Source organism: Capsaspora owczarzaki, assembly GCF_000151315.2.
Source record: "Capsaspora owczarzaki ATCC 30864 unplaced genomic scaffold supercont2.9, whole genome shotgun sequence".
NCBI classification, from domain to species: domain Eukaryota; class Filasterea; order Ministeriida; family Capsasporidae; genus Capsaspora; species Capsaspora owczarzaki.
Window position 1 is genome coordinate 1206952 of NW_011887300.1, and position 18080 is coordinate 1225031.

Here is an 18080-nt window from a genome sequence, read left to right on the forward strand (position 1 = left end):
TGCTTTACTGCCAAGTTATCCGAAAGATTTGTCAGTAACTGGTGGTGGGATGGAGTAAAATGCTATATTGGAGGATTACTTGCTAGACGAGACGAAACACATTGGGAGATGGGACACAATGTATGGAGGAGGGCAAACGAAGAAAATTTTTTCGAAAAGACGACTATTGGTACAAAATCACGCCAACAACACACCGACAACTGTCAACTGCAACGATTGCCATCACTGACATGTTTGTTACGATGACGCTGCAGGCGCAGGGGCTGGTGCTTCGTTGGCATTGCTGGCAGGGGCCTCGTCTGCGTGCGGTTGCTTGCCCTCAGGCGAGTCGAGACGGGCGCGCTTGGTATCACCAGTGGGCGTTGAATCGGCAGCATGCTTGCGGCTTGGGCTGGACTCGGTACCGCTGCTGACGTTGTTGGATGGAGCAGAGTGTGGCTGCATTTTGGAACCCGCATGGACGTGGAAAGTCAACGGTGCAGGTTGAGGTGGGGTCGGAACAAGACCGACAGGATGCAACATGCCCGACGAACCATCGAACGAGCCATTGTGCGGAGGCATTGGCGGCATGGCTTGCATGCCGAGTTGTTGCTGCTGTTGTTGCTGCTGCTGGTGCGCCGCCAGCTGTGCGCCAGTCGGAGTGGTGGGTGCAGAGCGGTTGCCGCCTCGTGGCGTACGGGGTGTCTTCTGGGCCTTGGCAGAGCCGCGCGGCGACAATTCCGAGCCTGCAGGCCATTCAACTGGCCGGCGAGGTGCGCGATTGTGGCGGCGTTTGAAGTTGGTGTCGGTGAACATGTACTGCAGGTTGGGGTCGATGGTCCAGAACGCGCCCTTGCCGGGTTCCGAATCCGGGCGCGGGACGCGCACAAAGCAGGGATTGAGCGAGAGGTTGTGCCGAATAGAGTTTTGCCAGCCGTTGTCGACGCGCTTGTAGTAAGGGAAGTGCTCAGTAATGTATGTGTAGATACCGTTGAGTGTCAGGCGGCGGTCGGCCGAGATATTGATGGCCTGGGCGATGAGCGTTGCGTACGAGAATGGTGGTTTCACAGACGGGTCGCCCTTGTAGTCAACGAGCGACTGCGGAGGATGGAGACCGTTGTCGTGGCCCTCTTCGTCCGACTCGTTCGGGCTCAAGGTGCCGGTAGGCGAGTGGGGCGAGACGCCGTCGCCACCAGCACCAGAACCAGCAGCAGCTCCAGCACGTGCCTTGCTGACAGGCGGCGTGTAGGACGGGAGGATGGAAAAGTTGCCAGTGCCAGAGGCAGACGAGCCAAGCGATTGAATGCCACCCAGATCAGAATGAGGCGCATCCTCATCGCCGCCAGGCACGGCCACCTGCAGCTTCTTCTTGGTCGGCTTGACGTTCTGCGAGACTGTGCCCAGCGGGAGCAAAAAGTAAAATCCCACGTCTCCGATTTGAATGAATGCTCTGTTAGAACAAGCCGGAGGAAGGAGATGAGACGACATTTGATCACGAAACTAAAGGGGAAACAGAGCAACAACAGCCCCACACTCGCAAAAAAGCAAAAGAAAAGAAAACCACCTACTTTGACTCGAGAGGCACCGGCGCACTGGCATTGTTGCAAAACTCATTGTCGACAAGCAGACCGTTCTTGCCAAGCGCGGAAATTTCAAAGTGGCGCATTGTAAAGTTGTATTCAATCTTGGCGTGGCGGCGGGAAATGAACTTGGATCGGCCAAGATCGACATCGACCGAGTCGACGTTATGCGAGGGTTTGCGACCAAGGGTGACTGAGAGCGAGCGGATGCAGTAGTCAATGGTCGGACCTTGGAGCTTGGCAAAGGCGGGCGTTTCCACCACTTCGAATGGAATGCCCTCTCCGGAACCAGGTGGTGCCGCACCCATGGGATCGGACGGATGGGGCATGTGTGGCGGCATTGCGGATGGATGTGGCGGCATCATATACGGCCCGCCGAGCACTTGCGGTGGCATCGGAGGCATGGGCGGCGGCGGCGGCGGCGGTGGCGGAGGAGGCGGAGGCAAGCCGCCAGGAGCAAAGAGCGGGCCGGGCGCTTGGTGGTGATCCATGCCGTAGCTCGGGTGCCCGTTAACAAAGGGAGGCTGCTGAGGATACATGTGTGGGGGGTTTGGTGGCATGCCTGGGCGCACCATCCCAGCCATCGCCATGCCGGGCGGCGGCGGCGGTTGGCCGTACGGGTTGGGGTACATGTTGTATCCCATCGGCGCAAAGGCTTGTGGTGGTGGCTGCGCGTACATGTAAGGGCCAGGTTGCTGCATCTGTTGCGGCGGCGGTGGTTGTCCAGGGTAGTACTGTTGCGGTTGACCGTACATTGCTGGCTGCGGCATGGGTTGTTGTTGCTGTTGTTGTTGCTGCTGCTGCTGCTGCTGCTGCGACATGTCACCGGAAGGCTGCTGCTGTTGCTGTGATGGTTGCTGCTGCTGCTGCTGCTGTTGTTGTTGTTGTTGTTGCTGTTGTGATGGCTGCTGCGGTTGTTGCGGGGTGAAGGAGGGGTCTTGGGATTGCTGGTGCTGTTGGGGAGGCTGCTGCGGCTGCTGTGGCTGTTGCTGTGGATAGCCTCCCATTTGCATGTAGTTGAGCGGGTGCATGGGGGCGCCGTGCATGTAATAGGGCGGTTGTTGCTGTTGCTGCGGCTGCTGTTGATAGTCTGGCTGAGGAGCGCCTCCCTGCTGCTGCATATACAGTTGTTGCGGAGGCGGTGGTTGTTGCTGTTGCGGAGCGGCGACAGCACCAGCGCCAGCGGCAGAGTCGCTCATGTCAGGGTAAGCTTTTGATGTGTTCAGTTGGCAAAATCGTCTTGTGTGATGGTACTTTGCCCTGCCACGTCCGAGAGCGAATGAATGAATGAATGCTTTGGCGACCAAAAGTGTGCCTGCGTTGTTTGTTTGTCTTGTCTGAGAGCTGTCTTGAAATCTTGGTGTTTTGTTTGTTTGTCAAACTCTTTGATTGTTGCTTGTTTTCTTTGACTATTTTTTGACTTGAAGTTGAAATTTCATCAACTATCTGTTCAAAAAACCAAAAAAACAAAAGTCAGATCACAAAAACGCAAAAGGAAAAAAAGAAAAAAAAAAGAAAAAAAAAAGAAAAAAAATGGAAGGAATGAAAAAAAAAAAACCCAAAGCAATGAAAATCAAATGGAAAAAAAAAAAGAAATAGAAAAAAAAACCCCACAAGGGCGGGAAATGCGATCGAATCGCAGTCGCAAATCACGAGCAGAGCGACGATCGGGGCGGAGAGATGCAGCGAGAAGAAGAAGAAGAGCAGCTCAGCTCTGACAGACGCCGCAGACGAGCGAGCGTGCAACGTGGGAGAGAATGCTGGAAAAGACGGAAGTTACACAAAAAAAAAAAAAAAAAAAAAAAAAAAAAAGAAGGGCAAAAAATCGAGATAAAATTCGTGGTAATTGTCAAAAAAATCAACGTGGCACCGTTGGAATAAAACGAAAAAAAAAAAAAAAAAAAAAAAAGAGAGAAGTGTAGCTCAATGCAAAGAAAGCAAACGACGACGACGACTCCCACACGCGTGTCCGCCAGCCCCACGCAGCATGACATGTCAAAGCCGAGAACACGGGCGAAAGGGGGCAAATCGGGAAGGAGGGAAGGAGGCGGACGAGACAAAGGACGAGGGCCCAAACAAGCAAAGGGCAACACTCCCAAAAAAAAAAAAAAAAAAAAAAAAAAAAAAAAAAAAAAAAGGCCCAAAAGGCGCGCAGCTATGAAAATAAACGCCATTGCCTTTGTATTTATTTATTTATTTATTTGTATTTTTTATTTTTCATGGATGTGTTTGTTTGTTTGTTTTGGTGGAAGCCTGCTTGATTTTGGTCCAGCCAAATGGCGCGTGTTGGGTCGTGCAGACAACAGCGACTGCACCGCCATCAGCTGGACACGCAGCCCTCGCTTGCAGCGGAGGCCGGCAGACGCATCAAACGTGCAAAGCGAACAGAAAGCGAAAGTCATGATAATGCATTTTTTTTTGTTTGTTGTGTTTTTTTTTTTCATTTGTTTGTTTGTTTGTTTTGTTCTTTCAAGCTGTTCCAAGAAGCCGAACGAGGCCGAATCAACACCAGACAGCGCCATTCGAAGCACACCATCGGACTGCGGGCGTCGAGGAGAAGGATGAGCAGCAAGTCGCAGGGGGGGGGGAAAGTAAAAAAAAAAAAAAAAAGATAAAGAACGATAAAAATAAAAAATAAATAAAAAAGCCAAAATAAATAAATAAATAAACAAATAAATATACGCATTACAAAAAAAAAAAAAAAAATAGACTGCCAATCAGAGCCCAAAATAAAATACGCAACGAAGCAGCAGCAGAATCCAAACATCCGTCATGAGCAGATACAGCGTGATGGACGGTAGAGTGGAAAGCGGAGAGCAGGCGAGCGCGTGTGTTTGTTGTTGTTGTTGTTGTTGTTGTTGTTGTTGTTGTTGTTGTTGTTACGGAAAAAGAAAAAAACGATCTTGAACTTCAAAACCCCCCTCCATTATGAACCACAACAACAAACAAAGTCCAAACTGACAGGATGGAGAGCAAAGAGCAGCGAGCAACTTGCTGCTGACTGTCGCAAGTGCGGCGTCATTGCTGTGGGTTGAGGAAGAAAAGGAACCGATTGAAAAAACAAAAAAATCAAAAAAGCCGATCATCAGATTTGTTTTTGTTTTTGTGTTGAACTGATCAAGCAAAGTGTGTTTTAAATTAAAATCGTTATGGTCAGAGATCGTTCGACGAAGATGCGAGTCTTGGGTAGAATGATACAAACAATGATGGCTAAGCAATCGACTTCAAAGACAAGCGTGAACCGCGCTCCAAGCGTCATTGGCAGGCTCATCCACACCCGTCCATTTGACCATGTACCAGAGCTTTCCTTATCAAACAAGAAGGATGTATTGAGAAGCAGGACAAGCTCCAAAGCAGGTGACGAGAATCACAACCAAGCAAGCAACTTGGTCTGCTTTCGAGTCTTGCGTAGAACACGGTTTTTTTTTTTGTTTCCAGCCTTGAATGGACTTGCGGTTTGCACCAAAAGATTAATATTCCACAGATTGGTGCTAGATGTATGCAAGAGTAAGCGATTCGATGCCAACCTGCATACCATAGACGCTGGGTTGAAGCAAAACCTCCCAGCCCTCGCGCAGTTGTTCAAAGATAGGATGGCTGCCTGGCCTGAGCAACACGAGGCCAATGCTTGAATCGATGCGAGTTGGTTTCACAGCACACTGGTATCGAGCAACACCTCGCCCATCTCGAACGCTCAATTCAAAACAAACGCCAAGTGTGGTGTCGGGGAATTGCATCTCACGAATCACTTGAATCGCTTTCATACGAATCGGGCTTCCAGTGACATCCCGAGGCACTGTAACGCTCAGAGGTGGGTGGTTCTTGTCTTCGAAAAATTCATTTCCTCTGGTGTGCTGCACGCCTTGCCAGTAGTGCGCGTCCTCCATAATAATATCGGCAATCTCGGCTGGAAGTGCTGGAAGCGATGCGGATTGATTCTCCAGCTCCAACCCGCTAGTCAGCAAACAGAATACGGTCTGCAGGTCTTCAGCAGTTGCCACTCGCGGAAGCCAGGAGAAAACAAGAGGGTTGATCTGCAGTTCGGAACTAAGCAACGAGCAAGCAAGATACAGAAGCAATCAGCCGGATCACTGACACGAGGAAGTTTGCATGGCCATCAACGGCTTCGGTTGGCAAGGACAACTTACAAAAGTTCTCTAAAACCGTTGACTTTGCGTGCCTCATCAAGCGCTTGACTCCCACGATTGCCAATGCAATTCCATCTTAAACTATCGCTCATAGGGTGAGCAGATGACAAATTGGCAAGCTCTTGCTCCATGTTCTCCGCGCATCGCCACTTACCTGAGCTCGATCAGCATCTTGTTCACTTTGAGTGTTTCAGCAATCGCCTGTGCTCCAGCATCGCCAATCCGATTCTTGTCCAGACTGTCCCCTCGACCAGTTAGTACTCGGAATGACCTCTACTGGATCACTTCCTCACATGCATCAGTCAAAGTGAGAGATGGCTTACTTGAGACGCCACAATGTCTTGTTCACTTTGAGTGCCTCAGCAATCGCCTGCGCTCCAGCGTCGCCAATCTGATTTTCATGCAAACTGTTGTTTTGATTCCATTAGTGAGCCACTCTGAATGTTCTGCCGGCGCCTCTCGCTCACAAACATCAGTCAAAGTGAAATGACTTACAAGAGCTGAATCAGTCCCCTGTTGACTTTGAGTGCCTCAGCAATCGCCTGCGCTCCTGCGGCGCCAATCTGATTCGCGTTCAGTCTGTCCGTCCTCTCCGTCCGTGAGAATTCTAAAACGCCTTCTGCTAAATCACCCACTCACATATGCATCAGTCAAAGTGATATGCCTTACCCGAGATAAATCAGCGTGTCGTTCACTTCGAGCGCCTCAGCAATCGCAAGCGCTCCAGCATAGCCAATCTGATTCTGATGCAGCCTGTCCACATCCCCCTCCATCAGTGAGCACTCTGCTGGATCACCCACTCACATATGCATCAGTCAACGTGAGATGACTTACATGAGCGTAGTCAGCGGCGTGTTCACTTTGAGTGCCTCGGCAATTGCTCGCGCTCCACCTTCGCCAATCTGATTCGTTTCCAGCCTGTCCGTCCTCTCATCAGTGAGCACTCTGCTGAATCGCCCACTCATACGCGCCATTCAAAAAGTGAAAAATGCCTTACTCGAGAATCAGCAGCGTCGACACTTTGAGTGCCTCGGCAACCGCCTCCGCTCCAGCATCGTCAATCTGCTGCTTGTTCAGACTGTTCTCCATTTCACCGCAAATTTCCCAAATCACTTTGCCCGTTTTTTTTTTTCCTTTTCTTACAAGAGACGTTCACGCGTCTTCCAGACTTTGTTGAACAGCCCGCGCTGTGTCTTGGTCATGTTCTGATACAACAGCAGGAGTTGAGATCAAAACAAACAACAGGTCACAATGGGTTTTTTTTTTTTTTTTTTTTTTTTTCCCTTTTCCTTTACCTGAACGATCGCCTCCACGGCGGCTGGGGAGAGCTCGCTGGCGGCACTGCTAGAGGCTGCGGAAGACGCGTCGGCAGCATCGCTCGCAGAGGCTGCTGCTGCTGCTGCTGCTGCTGCTGCTGCTGCTGCTGCTACTGCTAATGCGACTACTACTTCCCGTGCTCGCTGCTCTCGGACTTGCCTTGCTGTGTTTTCGCGACGAATATACTCCCACAGGGTCAGCCTTCTCTTTTTGCCCCGTACCATTTTGAAGAAAGAAAAAAAATGACTGGGACGAGTGACAAAACGGGACAAAGTGGACAACAAATGAGGCGATGAGGAGTGGACGTGGAATGAGTTCGAGGTGGGGACCGAGGGGAACAACGCATGTTGCTTGAATCTGAAACAGAATGAAAGCAGAACCAAAGGCCGGCACTCAGACAGCTGCTCCACACCCGTTACACTGATGGACAGAATGAACTTACTGCAGCTTCGTTCAGTACGGCTGTGCAATGCATTCACAAAACGCTTCTTTCTTGCTTTGGTTTTGTTGTGTGACTCGATTTTTTGTTTTTAATAAAAAAAAGAAAAGAAAAAAAAACCAGCAGACTCAGAAAGAGACAAAACCGCACACACGCACACACACACACACACAAGAAAGCCAAACGATCAAAAGCAAACAAACCAAAAAACAAAACACAGCATGTCACCGAGCTGAAATCATACCCCATTCGGAATAGGGGACCAAATAACATCAGCCAAGGCTTTAGTTTTTTTCTTTTACTTGATGTTCGCTTAGATTGAGCTGTCAGCAACAGAGTTGCCGCCAACCTTCACGACGGCCTTGGGAGCGGCAGCCTGTGCGGGGGCAGCAGCAGGTGCAGGTGCGCCACCACGCAGCTTGGCAGCACGGAACTTCTCATAGTGAGTGAAGTGGGTGACATCGATCAAGTCTTGCATGTGGGTTCTGAAGGCCAAAGATAAAAGAGAAACAAAAGGTGAGCCACATTTCCTTTTTCTGGACTTTTTCCATCTTGAACAACTCCCCCCCCACTTACCGGATGAGCATGTCGCGGAGGTTGGAGAACTCGCAGTGATCCTTGTTCTCGACCTCGATAAAGCCCCACTTGGTCTTGCGGCCAAGAACGCCCTGGCCGTTGACAATGACCTCCTTGTCGCTGCCAATGACGGCGAACGGCAAGAGCTCGCTGAGCTTGGAGTTGATAGCCTTGTCCTCCTCGTCGTCGTCCTCGTTCACGTTGGGGTAAACGTTGATGGCGTGCTGGTCGAGGTCCTCAACAATGCGCTCCTTGAAGGCGGCACGCTCCTCAAGAGTAAGCGTGTCAGCCTTGGCAATGACGGGGATGATGTTGACCGACTTGTCGAGTTTCTGCAGAAAAAAAAACCACAACGAAAAACAGCAGGTTACAACCATGAAAATGAGAATTGAAACATACATTCTCAGACAGACGCTTCCCTTGCAAGCCACGACACCCCTCCCCCGCCATAACCAGCAGCAACGCTCACCTTCATGAACTCAATGTCGATGGGCTTGAGCGAATGGCCGGTGGGGGCAATGAAATAAATGCAGGCGTGGATGCGCGAGTCAACGGGGGCAATGTTGCGGACGACGGCGCTCTCGTCGGCAAAGTACTTTTCGTTGAGCTTGTTGATGTGATCGAGGATGGGCTGCCACGAGCCGTCGTTGTTGATGTGATCGCCGAATCCGGGGGTGTCCGAGACAGTCAGACGAAGGCGGACGTTCTTCTCCTCAATGACGTGCGAGACAGAGTGGATTTCCACCGTCTTGGGGATCTTGGCGTCCTCAGCACCGGCAAGGGTCGAGCGGGCAATCTTGCTTCGGAAGAGCGTGTTGACGAGGGTCGACTTGCCGAGGCCAGACTCGCCGACAACCATCAGGTTGAACTGGAAACCACGCTTCATGGCCTTGCGGTTTTGTTGCTGTTGGAGCTGGTCAAAACCAACATAGCCGCCAAGCGCAGTGCGCAACTTGCCCCAGTTGGTCGATCGTGACAGGTGATCGGCCATCATGGCCTTGAACTCGTCAAGCGAGATGCTGCCGCTTCGGTCAGAGTCAGCCTTGGCGAGCATCTCGTCCACCTCTGCATCGGTCACCTTGCGGTCGAGGAGCTTCTGGACGGCAGTGCCGAGCTCGTCGCGGTCAATGCTGCCGCTGTGGTCGGTGTCGATCGAGTTGAAGGCTTGCTCGATGGCTGCGAAGAAGAAGAAGAATCAACAGTGAGTCAGAGCGCAAAACGAACAAAGGACATCCAATCCAAACCAACTCAACACGGTCCAGCCGTGTTTTTTTTTTTGGTTGTTGCTGTTCTTCGATTGCTTGTTTCAAACTGCAGTGATCCATTCAAACAGCTAGGAAACCAGAGCAAAGAGAGCGATCGAAAACGAAACGAATGCTGTTCCAATCAAAACGCGCTTTCGAGCTCTTGTTTGTTGTTTTTCTTCGCTTCTTCCAAAACCAAACCGAGTCTCCAACAATCTTCACAGAACAGAATCTTCAAATGTCGACTTCAACAAACGATTCACTTGCAAAAAAAAAAAGCAGAAAAAAAGAAAAAAAAAAAAAAAAGAGAAGAAAACCAAAAAAGTGGAAAAAAGAAAAAAAAAACCGTTTGTTTGATTTTTTCCATGGATTTTTGGTTTTTGATTTTTCAGTTTTGTATGGTTTTTGCATTAGAAATTGACAAAAAAAAAAAAAAAAAAAACAGCGATCTTTTCATTTTTTTCCTTCGTTGTTTTTGTTTGTGATCGTTTTTCGAACAAGGCAGCGGTTTTCGCGATTGTTGACGCTGAAATGCAACGAATGCAAGACGAAGCTTGTCTTCGATGACGAAAGTCAGCCTTTTGAAACGAGAAAAATCAGCGAAAAAGCAAAAAAAAAAAAAAACCCAAAAAAAAAAAAAAAACCGGAACGCAAACAAACGAGAATGTTAAAGAAAAAGACCGCAAAAATAATAAAAATAATAATAATAAAAAGAAAGAAATAAATCATGTTGGATGTTTTTGATTGTTGAAGGCAACGTCGGCTGCTGTTGTTGGGAACGCGAGTGCGACGCGATCAGACGCGATCAGACGCGACGTAAAGGAAAACGCAGGAGATGGACAAAAAGACTGAGCGACGACACGAAACAAAAAAAGCGAGATCGAACGAACGAAAAAAAAAAAAAAAAAAAAAAGAGAAAAAAAAAAAAGGATTCAAAAAAAAAAAAAAACACTCCAGAAAAGCCATCGAACAAAGCAGCAAAGGTTTGAGGAAGAAGAGGAAGAAGATGAAAGTTGAAGCGGACAAGTTGAAGCGGAGATCCATCGACGAGCAAAGAGAAGGCTGCGAAAAAGCATTGGCGGCAGTGGGAGGGCAGTGGATTCAAGGGGGGGGGGATTTTGGGATTGATTTCGACGGCCCTGCTTCGGCTTTGGTTGATGGATGGATGGATCAGGCTGAAGTGGGAACTTGCTTACCCTTCTCCTGCTGCGAGGTGAACTGTTGAGAGGGACAAACGGGACAGAGGGAAAAGGGAAGGGGAGCGGGGGGGGGTGAGCAGGATGAGGGCGATCGCAGAAGGATGAAGAAGAAGAAGAAGGAAAAAAAAAAAAAAAAAAAAAGGGATACAAACCAAAGCAAAATCAGTGAGAAGCAGCGTAAGGAAAATCAAAAGAGAAAGCGAGTAACTTACTTGAACAACCATTGTGTATCAAGAAATTTGCCTGAAAAAATAAAAATAAAAAAAGACTGATTTTTTTGTCAGTTTTGTTGTTTGGTTTCGAGTTAGTTTGACGATTGAAACTTGGAATAGAAGTCTGGAATCACTGACGAAAAGTATGCTAGAATGAATGTAGGATCAATCGTATCCCGTAGAATGAAACCAAAAAAAGAGGGGGCGGGGGTAAGAACTCATTTTCGCTCGCTCGCCTTTTCCCTGCTGCCATCATCTTGAACGCTCCACTCGAGCGAGCCAGCAATTACTCTGTTGATCTAGCTCGAGACCCTGGTACATCTGCGCAAGAATTCCGTACGCTTCTCAACCAAGAAATCGCTCTCACCATACTGAGCAAAAATGCCTCGGTTGACGCGCATCATCTGGAGACATTCAAGCGTGTCCTTGAAGCAAACGCTATTCCTTACGAGACATGGGACCTTTCACAGAGGATCAGCAACTGGCATGCAGACTTTCCAACGCGTTGCACGTACGAGCAGTATGTTGATATTTGGCGCGCGCTCACGATCACCGACCACCGTGGCGACCGCCAATTGAGCGCCTTGGACCCTCAGGAGCATCTCCTCTCAATGGTTTCAATTGGTCTGAAGGTCTAGGACGGGCACCTGAAGGCTCCTCCGAAGCGGGGATGAATGGAAACCGATTTCATGGGTTGATGATTTCTGGAAGACTTTGCTTCTGTTGATGAATCCGGAAGAGTTTGCTTGCTGTCTGCTTGTCCTAACTGCTGGTTGCTTGTTCCTGTCTGCTTCCTGCTTGTTCCTGTCTGTTTCCTAGTATTTGTGCCTGCAGTGCTTCTTCCATTGAGTTTTGCAGCGACTTATCCCGCACGTGTTCTCGCTCAGTGAGTGATCACAACAGCACACAATGCTTCAAAATGAATACAGCACGAAAAACCCTTTTCCCCAAATGCAGGTCACTCTCACTTCATTGATGGCTCAGCGCGGCATTGCGTACGGTTTTGCAATGCAAATCCCACTCAATCATCCTTGACTCGCATCTCTCCAAACCCTCAACCCTCCATCGTCCAATGCTCATCAAACAAACCATATCTTTTGTCGAATCCGACCCATTTTGACTGCTTCCCCCCTTCCCCCTCCCTCGAAATTCACCCTCAATGCAACATGTATGAAATAACGCGGGAAAACTCAAAATTTGGCGGGAAAACTTCTTGTTCGTTTTTTTTTTGTTTGCAGATCGTTCTTCAAGCGACCCGCTGGCGCCCCCGCGGCACCCGAGCCGGCTCCAGCTCCAGCTCCTAAAATACAGCAGGCTAGCAAGAATCCAGCGCCGGTCAAGGCGGTCGTCCAGCCAAAGCGGATGCGGCTGATCACAGACGACGAGAGCGATGACGAGGACCAGACCTCCACGCTTGCGGAGGCTGCGCTTGAGGCGAGCGATGCGCAAGACCGTGCTGCTGCTGATGCTGCCGCTGCTGCTTCGGCTGCTTCGGCAGCGCCTGAGGTGCTTGGACGCGGTCGGTCGACCCGAGCCACACGCCGCCGAGCCGTTTCAGACGACGAGGAGGAAGATCAAGCAGCCGCTCCCGTCAAGCCCACCGCTGCCCCAGCGCTTGCCCAAAGCAGCGTGCTTCACGACGACGCCGAGCAGACCCCGGCCACTGAGCACGACAGCTCAACGCCAATGGAAGTCGAAGAACCCAAGGCCTTGCCTGCAAGTCCCGCCAAGCCGGCATCGTCGACCGGCTTTGCAGTCGCTGCATCAAAGTCCAACAAGGCGCAGAGCATGATGGAGTTTCTGGGAAAGAAGCCAGCGCCGGCTGCAGCTGCGGCCAAGTCGTCGTCGAGCAAGGACAAATCGACCAAATCAGCCCCTGCGACCAAACTCTCAGCAGCTCCGAACAGCCATGCATCAAAGTCGACCACTGCTGAAGCCAGTGCGGCAACCGCTATGGACACGAGTGATGCAGCTGCCCCAGCGTCATCGCCACGTAAAGACAACCCGTCAGCCGCGACGGTCGCCGCCGCCGACGAAGACCAAGCCGCCGAGTCCCTGCTCGACATGGACGCGCAAGACATGAGTCAAGACGCTGCAGACCCTGTTCCTCAAGAGCTGCCCAAGCCAACGTCGTTCCTGTTTGGTGGCAAGCAGGCCGCCAAAGAGGTTGTCATCAATTACACTCCCGACGCTCCTGGGTACCATCCCATCAAGGATGCCTTCTGGAAGCAGGATGAGCTGTGAGGATGTCGATGATGTCGATGTTGTATCATCGTTGCCGGTGCTTACTTTTATATTCCTTGATGTTGTCATCAGAGTTCCGTACGCCGCGTTGGCGAAGACGTTTGAAGCGATCGGATCCACCACAAAGCGGTATGTCTATGACAGATGAATGTGCCTCATGCGCCTGAATTCGTGTGAAAAAGCAGCAGCGGTCTTATTGTTCCCATGCTTTGACAGCCTTAAAATCATTGAAACGTTGGCCAACTTTTTCCGATCTGTTATTATTCTCTCACCGAATGACCTCGTTCGATGCGTTTACATGTGCACCAACCGAGTAAGTCACCAATGACGCTCCCTTTGCTCTCAGGCCCGCGACGACCTTTTTTTTTTTTTTTTTTTTTTTTTTGACTCGTGCTTTGCTGTTGTGCAGATTGCTCCTCCCTATGAAGGCTTGGAACTCGGCATTGGCGAATCTCTTCTCATGAAGGCCATCGCTGACGCCACTGGCCGTGATATGCGCCGCATCAAAGCTGACGCAGAAGCGAAGGGCGATCTCGGCATTGTCGCGAAAGAGTCGCGCAGCAGCCAAAAGACCATGTTTGCGCACAAAACTCTGACTGTGGAAGCCGTGTTTAAGAATCTGCGAGAAATCGCCTCCATGACCGGTCACAGTGTCATGTCCAAAAAGATTGTCAAGATCAAGGCCATGCTTGTTGCTTGCAAGGAGTCAGAGTCCATGTTCCTCATTCGTTCGCTCGCTGGCAAGCTTCGCATCGGACTGGCCGAGCAGTCTGTTCTGGCGGCGCTTGCCCGTGCGATTCTTCTCACCCCACCGCGCATCAATCCCGCGAAAGCTCAGGTCGTGGATGCTAGCAAATCCATGAGCGAGGCCGACCTCGCAGCAGAGCTGGAGCGCGCCACCTTGGCCGTCAAAACTGTCTACTGGTAAGTCCACTGGTTTGTTTGGGAGTTTGCGAACGTAATTGTCTGCGTGTTGCCCCCCGCTCTTCGTCTCTGTTCTCACCATTGCGCGTTTCACCCCGTTTTGCAGCGAACTGCCAAATTACGATGTCATCATCCCAACGCTGCTTGAAGTTGGCTTGGAGGAGTTGCAAGTCCGATGCACGCTGACACCTGGTATGTGTCCATGTGCCCTTTGTTCGGTTTTCGGCTGCTGTCACTGATTTCTTCTCGCGTGCGTTGTCCTTGTTTAGGCATCCCACTGAAGCCGATGCTCGCCCATCCCACGAAGGGTGTGTCTGAAGTTCTCAAACGCTTCGAAGGCATGACGTTTACTTGCGAGTACAAGTACGACGGCGAGCGCGCACAGGCAAGGCTATTTTTTTTTTTTGCTTAAACCTGGATGTGTGGATGTGTCGCGCAACGCTCTCACTTGCGCCTGCGCCAACAGATTCACATGAAGGAAGACCGCGTCGTCAACATCTACAGTCGCAATTCGGAAAACAATACTTCCAAATATCCCGACATTATTGAGCGCATTCCCAAGGTGAGCGATTGCCTTGTTTCTGTCCTCGGTCTCAACTCCGCTCACCAATCTGGGCTGTTTGAATACTCCAGTCTCTCAAGGACACTGTCAAGTCGTACATTCTCGACTGCGAGAGTGTGGCCTGGGACACTGAAAAGAAGCAGATTCTGCCCTTCCAAGTCCTCAGCACTCGAAAGCGCAAGGTGAGTCTCATTGCTCAATCTGAAACTGCAACCACACACGACCACCCCTGACTCAACGTTCGCGCTCTCTAGGACGCGGATGTCGCCGAGATCAAAGTGCAAGTCTGCCTGTTTGCGTTCGATCTGCTCTACCTGAACGGCGAGGTTGTGTTGATTTCGCTTTCGTGGCTCCATCCCTCCTTTTCGGTTCTTCTGACACTCATTTCCCCGTGTCTCGACTCGAACAGTCCCTTGTCAAACAGCCACTCAAACGCCGGCGCGAACTCTTGCGCGAGCACTTTGCAGAGATTGAAGGCGAGATCATGTTTGCCACGTCCATGGATGGCACCAATACCGAGCAGATTGAGGAGTTCCTTGACCAGTCCATCAAAGGTGCGTGTCTTTCTTGTGATTGTTCCGGGTCGAGATGCCCCTTTGGATTTGCATCAGCTCATTGCACCATGTTCTCGTGGGTGCCTTCTCAGCTGGCTGTGAGGGTCTCATGGTCAAGACTCTCGAGCAAGAGGCCACGTATGAGATTGCCAAGCGATCCCACAACTGGTTAAAAGTGAGTCAACAAATTGAACTTTGGACATGTCTGGCTGCTTTTGTTGCGCTGATCCCTGATTTTCCAATCTTCGTCCGACACAGCTCAAGAAGGACTACCTCGACGGTGTCGGCGATACGCTCGATCTGGTTGTTATTGGAGGCTACCGTGGCAAGGGCAAGCGAACCGGATTTTACGGCGGTTTCTTGCTGGCTTGCTACGACGAGGAAAATGAGGAATACCAGTCCATCTGCAAGGTATGGCACAACATTGCAGTTCGTTGGGATGATGTGTTGCTATGAAATTTGTCCTCCGATGCCGGGGCTCACCGTCTTTATGCTTGATATCTCATTCCAGATCGGAACTGGGTTTAGCGACGAAGATTTGCAGCGCCACTCGACCTTTTTCAAAGACCACGTCATTTCTGGACCAAAGTCCTACTACCGTGCAGATGACACACTGGCTCCTGATGATTGGTTTGACACGGTCCAGGTGAGAGTGCCATTGTTGCTGAAGCGGTGGTTGTTGTCATCATTCGAGATGCTGACAGTCATGTTTTCCTCGCAGGTGTGGGAGGTTAAGGCTGCAGATCTTTCCATCTCTCCCGTCCACAAGGCTGCAGCTGGCTTGGTAGGTCGCTTGATCAACCATCTTTAAGGCCCAAACTGCGCAGCTCATGTGTTGTTTGAAACTATGTTTTTTTTTCTCAGGTTGATCCCGAAAAGGGCATCTCCTTGCGCTTCCCACGCTTTTTGCGCATCCGCGACGACAAATCCACCGAGCAAGCGACAAATGCGAGTCAGGTACGTGACACTGCGTTCGTTGGTCTGAAACCCTTTGAGCAGGCGCTGAGTTTTAATTGATCAATCCGCCACTGTTTCCCCCCCCCCCTTGCGTTCTATATAGGTGGCCGACATGTACCGCAGCCAACAGTTGCTCAACCAACAGGGCAAAGGCGCAGAAGACGAAGAAGACTTTTACTAGGCGTATGGAAGCGTGTTATAAAAAAATCAGCTCGAAATATCAGTTAAAAAACACCACACATCATTTTAAACAAATCATAACTGTTAAAGGGCCAATGCGGGCTCAATCAGGCCGACGGCAGTCTGTTGCGAATCCTGCAAGGCAGCCAGCTTATCACTCAGGGGAAGGCTGGCCTCTGCTTGACCAACAATCTTGGCCAGACCCGCGGTCGCTTGCTCGCGCGTGAGGAAAGGATAGTCCGTGTAGCCCTTCTCGTTACCACCGTAGAAGGTCGAGCGATCGTAAGGGTTGAGCTCTGCTCCGAGCAGGTAGCGGACGGGCAGGTCGGGGTTGGCAATAAAGTGGCGGCCAAAGGCGATGGCTGCGAACGCGCCGCTTGCGACCGCTGCATCGGCCGTTTCGCGCTCGAACGACGAAGCGCCAATGACGGGGCTGGTGGAGAGACGGGCCAAGGTATCACTGAGTTTGGCAACGTTGGATACGGGCACGAGCTCGGCTTGGCCGCGCGGGTCAATCAGGTGAATGTAAGCGAGCTTGTACTGGTTGAGGCGAGTGATGACGGCCGAGAAGGTCTCAAGGGGAGTCGGGTGGAAGACGTCGCACGAGTCACCAGCGGGGCTCAGACGGATGCCGACACGATCGCTGGGCCACTCTTGCAGAACAGCATCGACGACTTCGAAAAGGAAGCGGGCGCGGTTCTCTTCAGAGCCGCCATACTTGTCGGTACGGATGTTGGACTTTGGCGAAAGGAACTGCTCAATGAGGTAGCCGTTGGCGCCGTGGATTTCAACGCCATCAAAGCCAGCCTCGCGAGCAAGCTTGGCGCCGTGACGGAATTCTGCCACGACGCCGAGAATCTCCTCCTCGGTGAGTGCGTGCGGCACTTCCTGATCGAGCTGGCCCTTCATAGTGGCCGCCTTGGAGCCATCGGCGATGGCAATGGCGGAGGGAGCGACGGCAAGCTGGCCGGTGAAGGCAGAGTGGCCGACGCGACCCGTGTGCCAGATCTGGCTGACAATCAAGCCTCCCTTGGAGTGCACGGCGTCAGTGACCTTTCGCCATCCAGCGACCTGCTCGGGAGTGAAGATGCCGGGCGTGAGCGGATAGCCCTGCGCGCGAGCAGACACGACGGTGGCCTCCGTGATCAGCAGACCACCCTGGGAAGCACGCTGCTTGTAGTACTCGACAGCCATGGGCTGCGGAACATTGTCAGGCGAGTTGCGCATGCGCGTCAGTGGCGCGAGCACGACTCGGTGAGCCAGGTTCAGGGCGCCCAGCTTGGTCGGGGTGAAGAGGGACAGCTTTTGCAGTGCGGCGGACATGTTTGTAGAGTTGTTGTCGCTTGGATTGTTCGTCACGAGCAGGATGAGAAGCACAAAGAATCGAACGAGATTAATTTTTGAAACAAACGAGGTTTTGTTTGGGTTTTTTGTATGTTCTGCTCAGAAGCAAATTCAACACAAAGTACAAGTGAGCAAAATCAGACAGCAAAATAAAAGTTCAAAAAACATTCAGTTGTGTGACTGAAATCGAGTGAGACGTGTGAGCCGGCGATTTTTTTGGACTCTTTTTCTCCATCTCAACCACAATGCGACACCAAACACAGGTCTGAGCGGCTGACTGAGATGACTGTGACTGAGAGCCGACTCTCCCGCTCACCCACTCCTTCACTTCCTGCACTTCCTTCACTTCCTTCACTCTTCACTCAACACTTCCTTCACTCTTCACTCAACAACGTTTCGTGCTTGTCAAAGTGTCGATTTTTTCGAAACTTTTACCAAAAACAACAAAATGAAGACTGAATGTTACAAACATACAAAAACGGTTTGGGTTTAAAACAAACCGCACTGGAAATCTCCGTGATTGTGGCAACGGAAAAAGCAGCGGAAAAAGCAACACGCAAGCGGAAAAGCAAGAAGAATAGAGAAACATGTGGATCGCAGCATTGCAAGATGGAAACGGCG

General features: G+C 50.9%; 5 protein-coding genes across 5 annotated transcripts; 1 reads left to right on the forward strand and 4 right to left on the reverse strand.

The window, feature by feature from the left end:
• Window positions 1-50: 50 nt before the first annotated feature.
• Window positions 51-3002, reverse strand: CAOG_05750 (forkhead box S1). Its single transcript, XM_004346373.2, has 2 exons — window positions 1548-3002; window positions 51-1429 (listed from the first exon to the last, which is right to left on the reverse strand). The coding sequence occupies exons 1-2, from the start codon at window positions 2756-2758 to the stop codon at window positions 238-240; spliced, it is 2403 nt and encodes an 800-aa protein (XP_004346423.1). The 5' UTR covers window positions 2759-3002; the 3' UTR covers window positions 51-237.
• Window positions 3003-4867: 1865 nt separating this feature from the next.
• CAOG_05751 (hypothetical protein) lies at window positions 4868-7273 on the reverse strand. Its single transcript, XM_004346374.2, has 9 exons — window positions 7003-7273; window positions 6705-6912; window positions 6542-6625; window positions 6377-6460; window positions 6203-6286; window positions 6031-6114; window positions 5862-5945; window positions 5708-5788; window positions 4868-5606 (listed from the first exon to the last, which is right to left on the reverse strand). Exons 2-9 carry the CDS (start codon window positions 6794-6796, stop codon window positions 5051-5053), a joined length of 1149 nt encoding a protein of 382 aa, XP_004346424.2. The 5' UTR covers window positions 6797-6912; window positions 7003-7273; the 3' UTR covers window positions 4868-5050.
• A 253-nt stretch (window positions 7274-7526) lies between these two features.
• Window positions 7527-10737, reverse strand: CAOG_05752 (septin 9). The gene is made up of 5 exons (XM_004346375.2): window positions 10695-10737; window positions 10480-10501; window positions 8509-9215; window positions 8040-8371; window positions 7527-7948 (listed from the first exon to the last, which is right to left on the reverse strand). The coding sequence occupies exons 1-5, from the start codon at window positions 10704-10706 to the stop codon at window positions 7777-7779; spliced, it is 1245 nt and encodes a 414-aa protein (XP_004346425.2). The 5' UTR covers window positions 10707-10737; the 3' UTR covers window positions 7527-7776.
• Window positions 10738-11645: 908 nt separating this feature from the next.
• CAOG_05753 (ligase I) lies at window positions 11646-16116 on the forward strand (the record flags this gene model as incomplete). The annotated part of the gene is made up of 17 exons (XM_004346376.1): window positions 11646-11689; window positions 11933-12934; window positions 13011-13067; window positions 13155-13251; window positions 13348-13862; window positions 13969-14054; window positions 14132-14247; window positions 14329-14424; window positions 14496-14606; window positions 14679-14750; window positions 14834-14978; window positions 15071-15153; window positions 15237-15389; window positions 15490-15624; window positions 15700-15762; window positions 15843-15935; window positions 16039-16116. The coding sequence occupies 17 exons, from the start codon at window positions 11646-11648 to the stop codon at window positions 16114-16116; spliced, it is 2946 nt and encodes a 981-aa protein (XP_004346426.1).
• On the reverse strand, window positions 16096-17555 carry CAOG_05754 (NADH:flavin oxidoreductase/NADH oxidase). The gene has a single exon (XM_004346377.2). The coding sequence runs from the start codon at window positions 17436-17438 to the stop codon at window positions 16200-16202; it is 1239 nt and encodes a 412-aa protein (XP_004346427.1). The 5' UTR covers window positions 17439-17555; the 3' UTR covers window positions 16096-16199.
• Between the last annotated feature and the right edge of the window lie 525 nt (window positions 17556-18080).

Bases quoted from the DNA above. Each gene is read 5' to 3' on its own strand.
- CAOG_05751 (XM_004346374.2), bottom strand. From the start codon at position 6,796: ATGGAGAACAGTCTGAACAAGCAGCAGATTGACGATGCTGGAGCGGAG. The intron at 6,461-6,541 runs GTAAGTCATCTC...GGATGTGGACAG, and splicing joins ACGCCGCTGACTACGCTCAT to GCTGCATCAGAATCAGATTG. The intron at 6,115-6,202 runs GTAAGTCATTTC...TCAAAACAACAG, and splicing joins AGGGGACTGATTCAGCTCTT to TTTGCATGAAAATCAGATTG.
- CAOG_05750 (XM_004346373.2), bottom strand. From the start codon at position 2,758: ATGAGCGACTCTGCCGCTGGCGCTGGTGCTGTCGCCGCTCCGCAACAG. The intron at 1,430-1,547 runs GTAGGTGGTTTT...TTGTTCTAACAG, and splicing joins CCGGTGCCTCTCGAGTCAAA to AGCATTCATTCAAATCGGAG.
- CAOG_05754 (XM_004346377.2), bottom strand. From the start codon at position 17,438: ATGTCCGCCGCACTGCAAAAGCTGTCCCTCTTCACCCCGACCAAGCTG.
- CAOG_05752 (XM_004346375.2), bottom strand. The intron at 8,372-8,508 runs GTGAGCGTTGCT...TTTTTTCTGCAG, and splicing joins TCGACATTGAGTTCATGAAG to AAACTCGACAAGTCGGTCAA. The intron at 7,949-8,039 runs GTAAGTGGGGGG...TTTGGCCTTCAG, and splicing joins CTCCGCGACATGCTCATCCG to AACCCACATGCAAGACTTGA.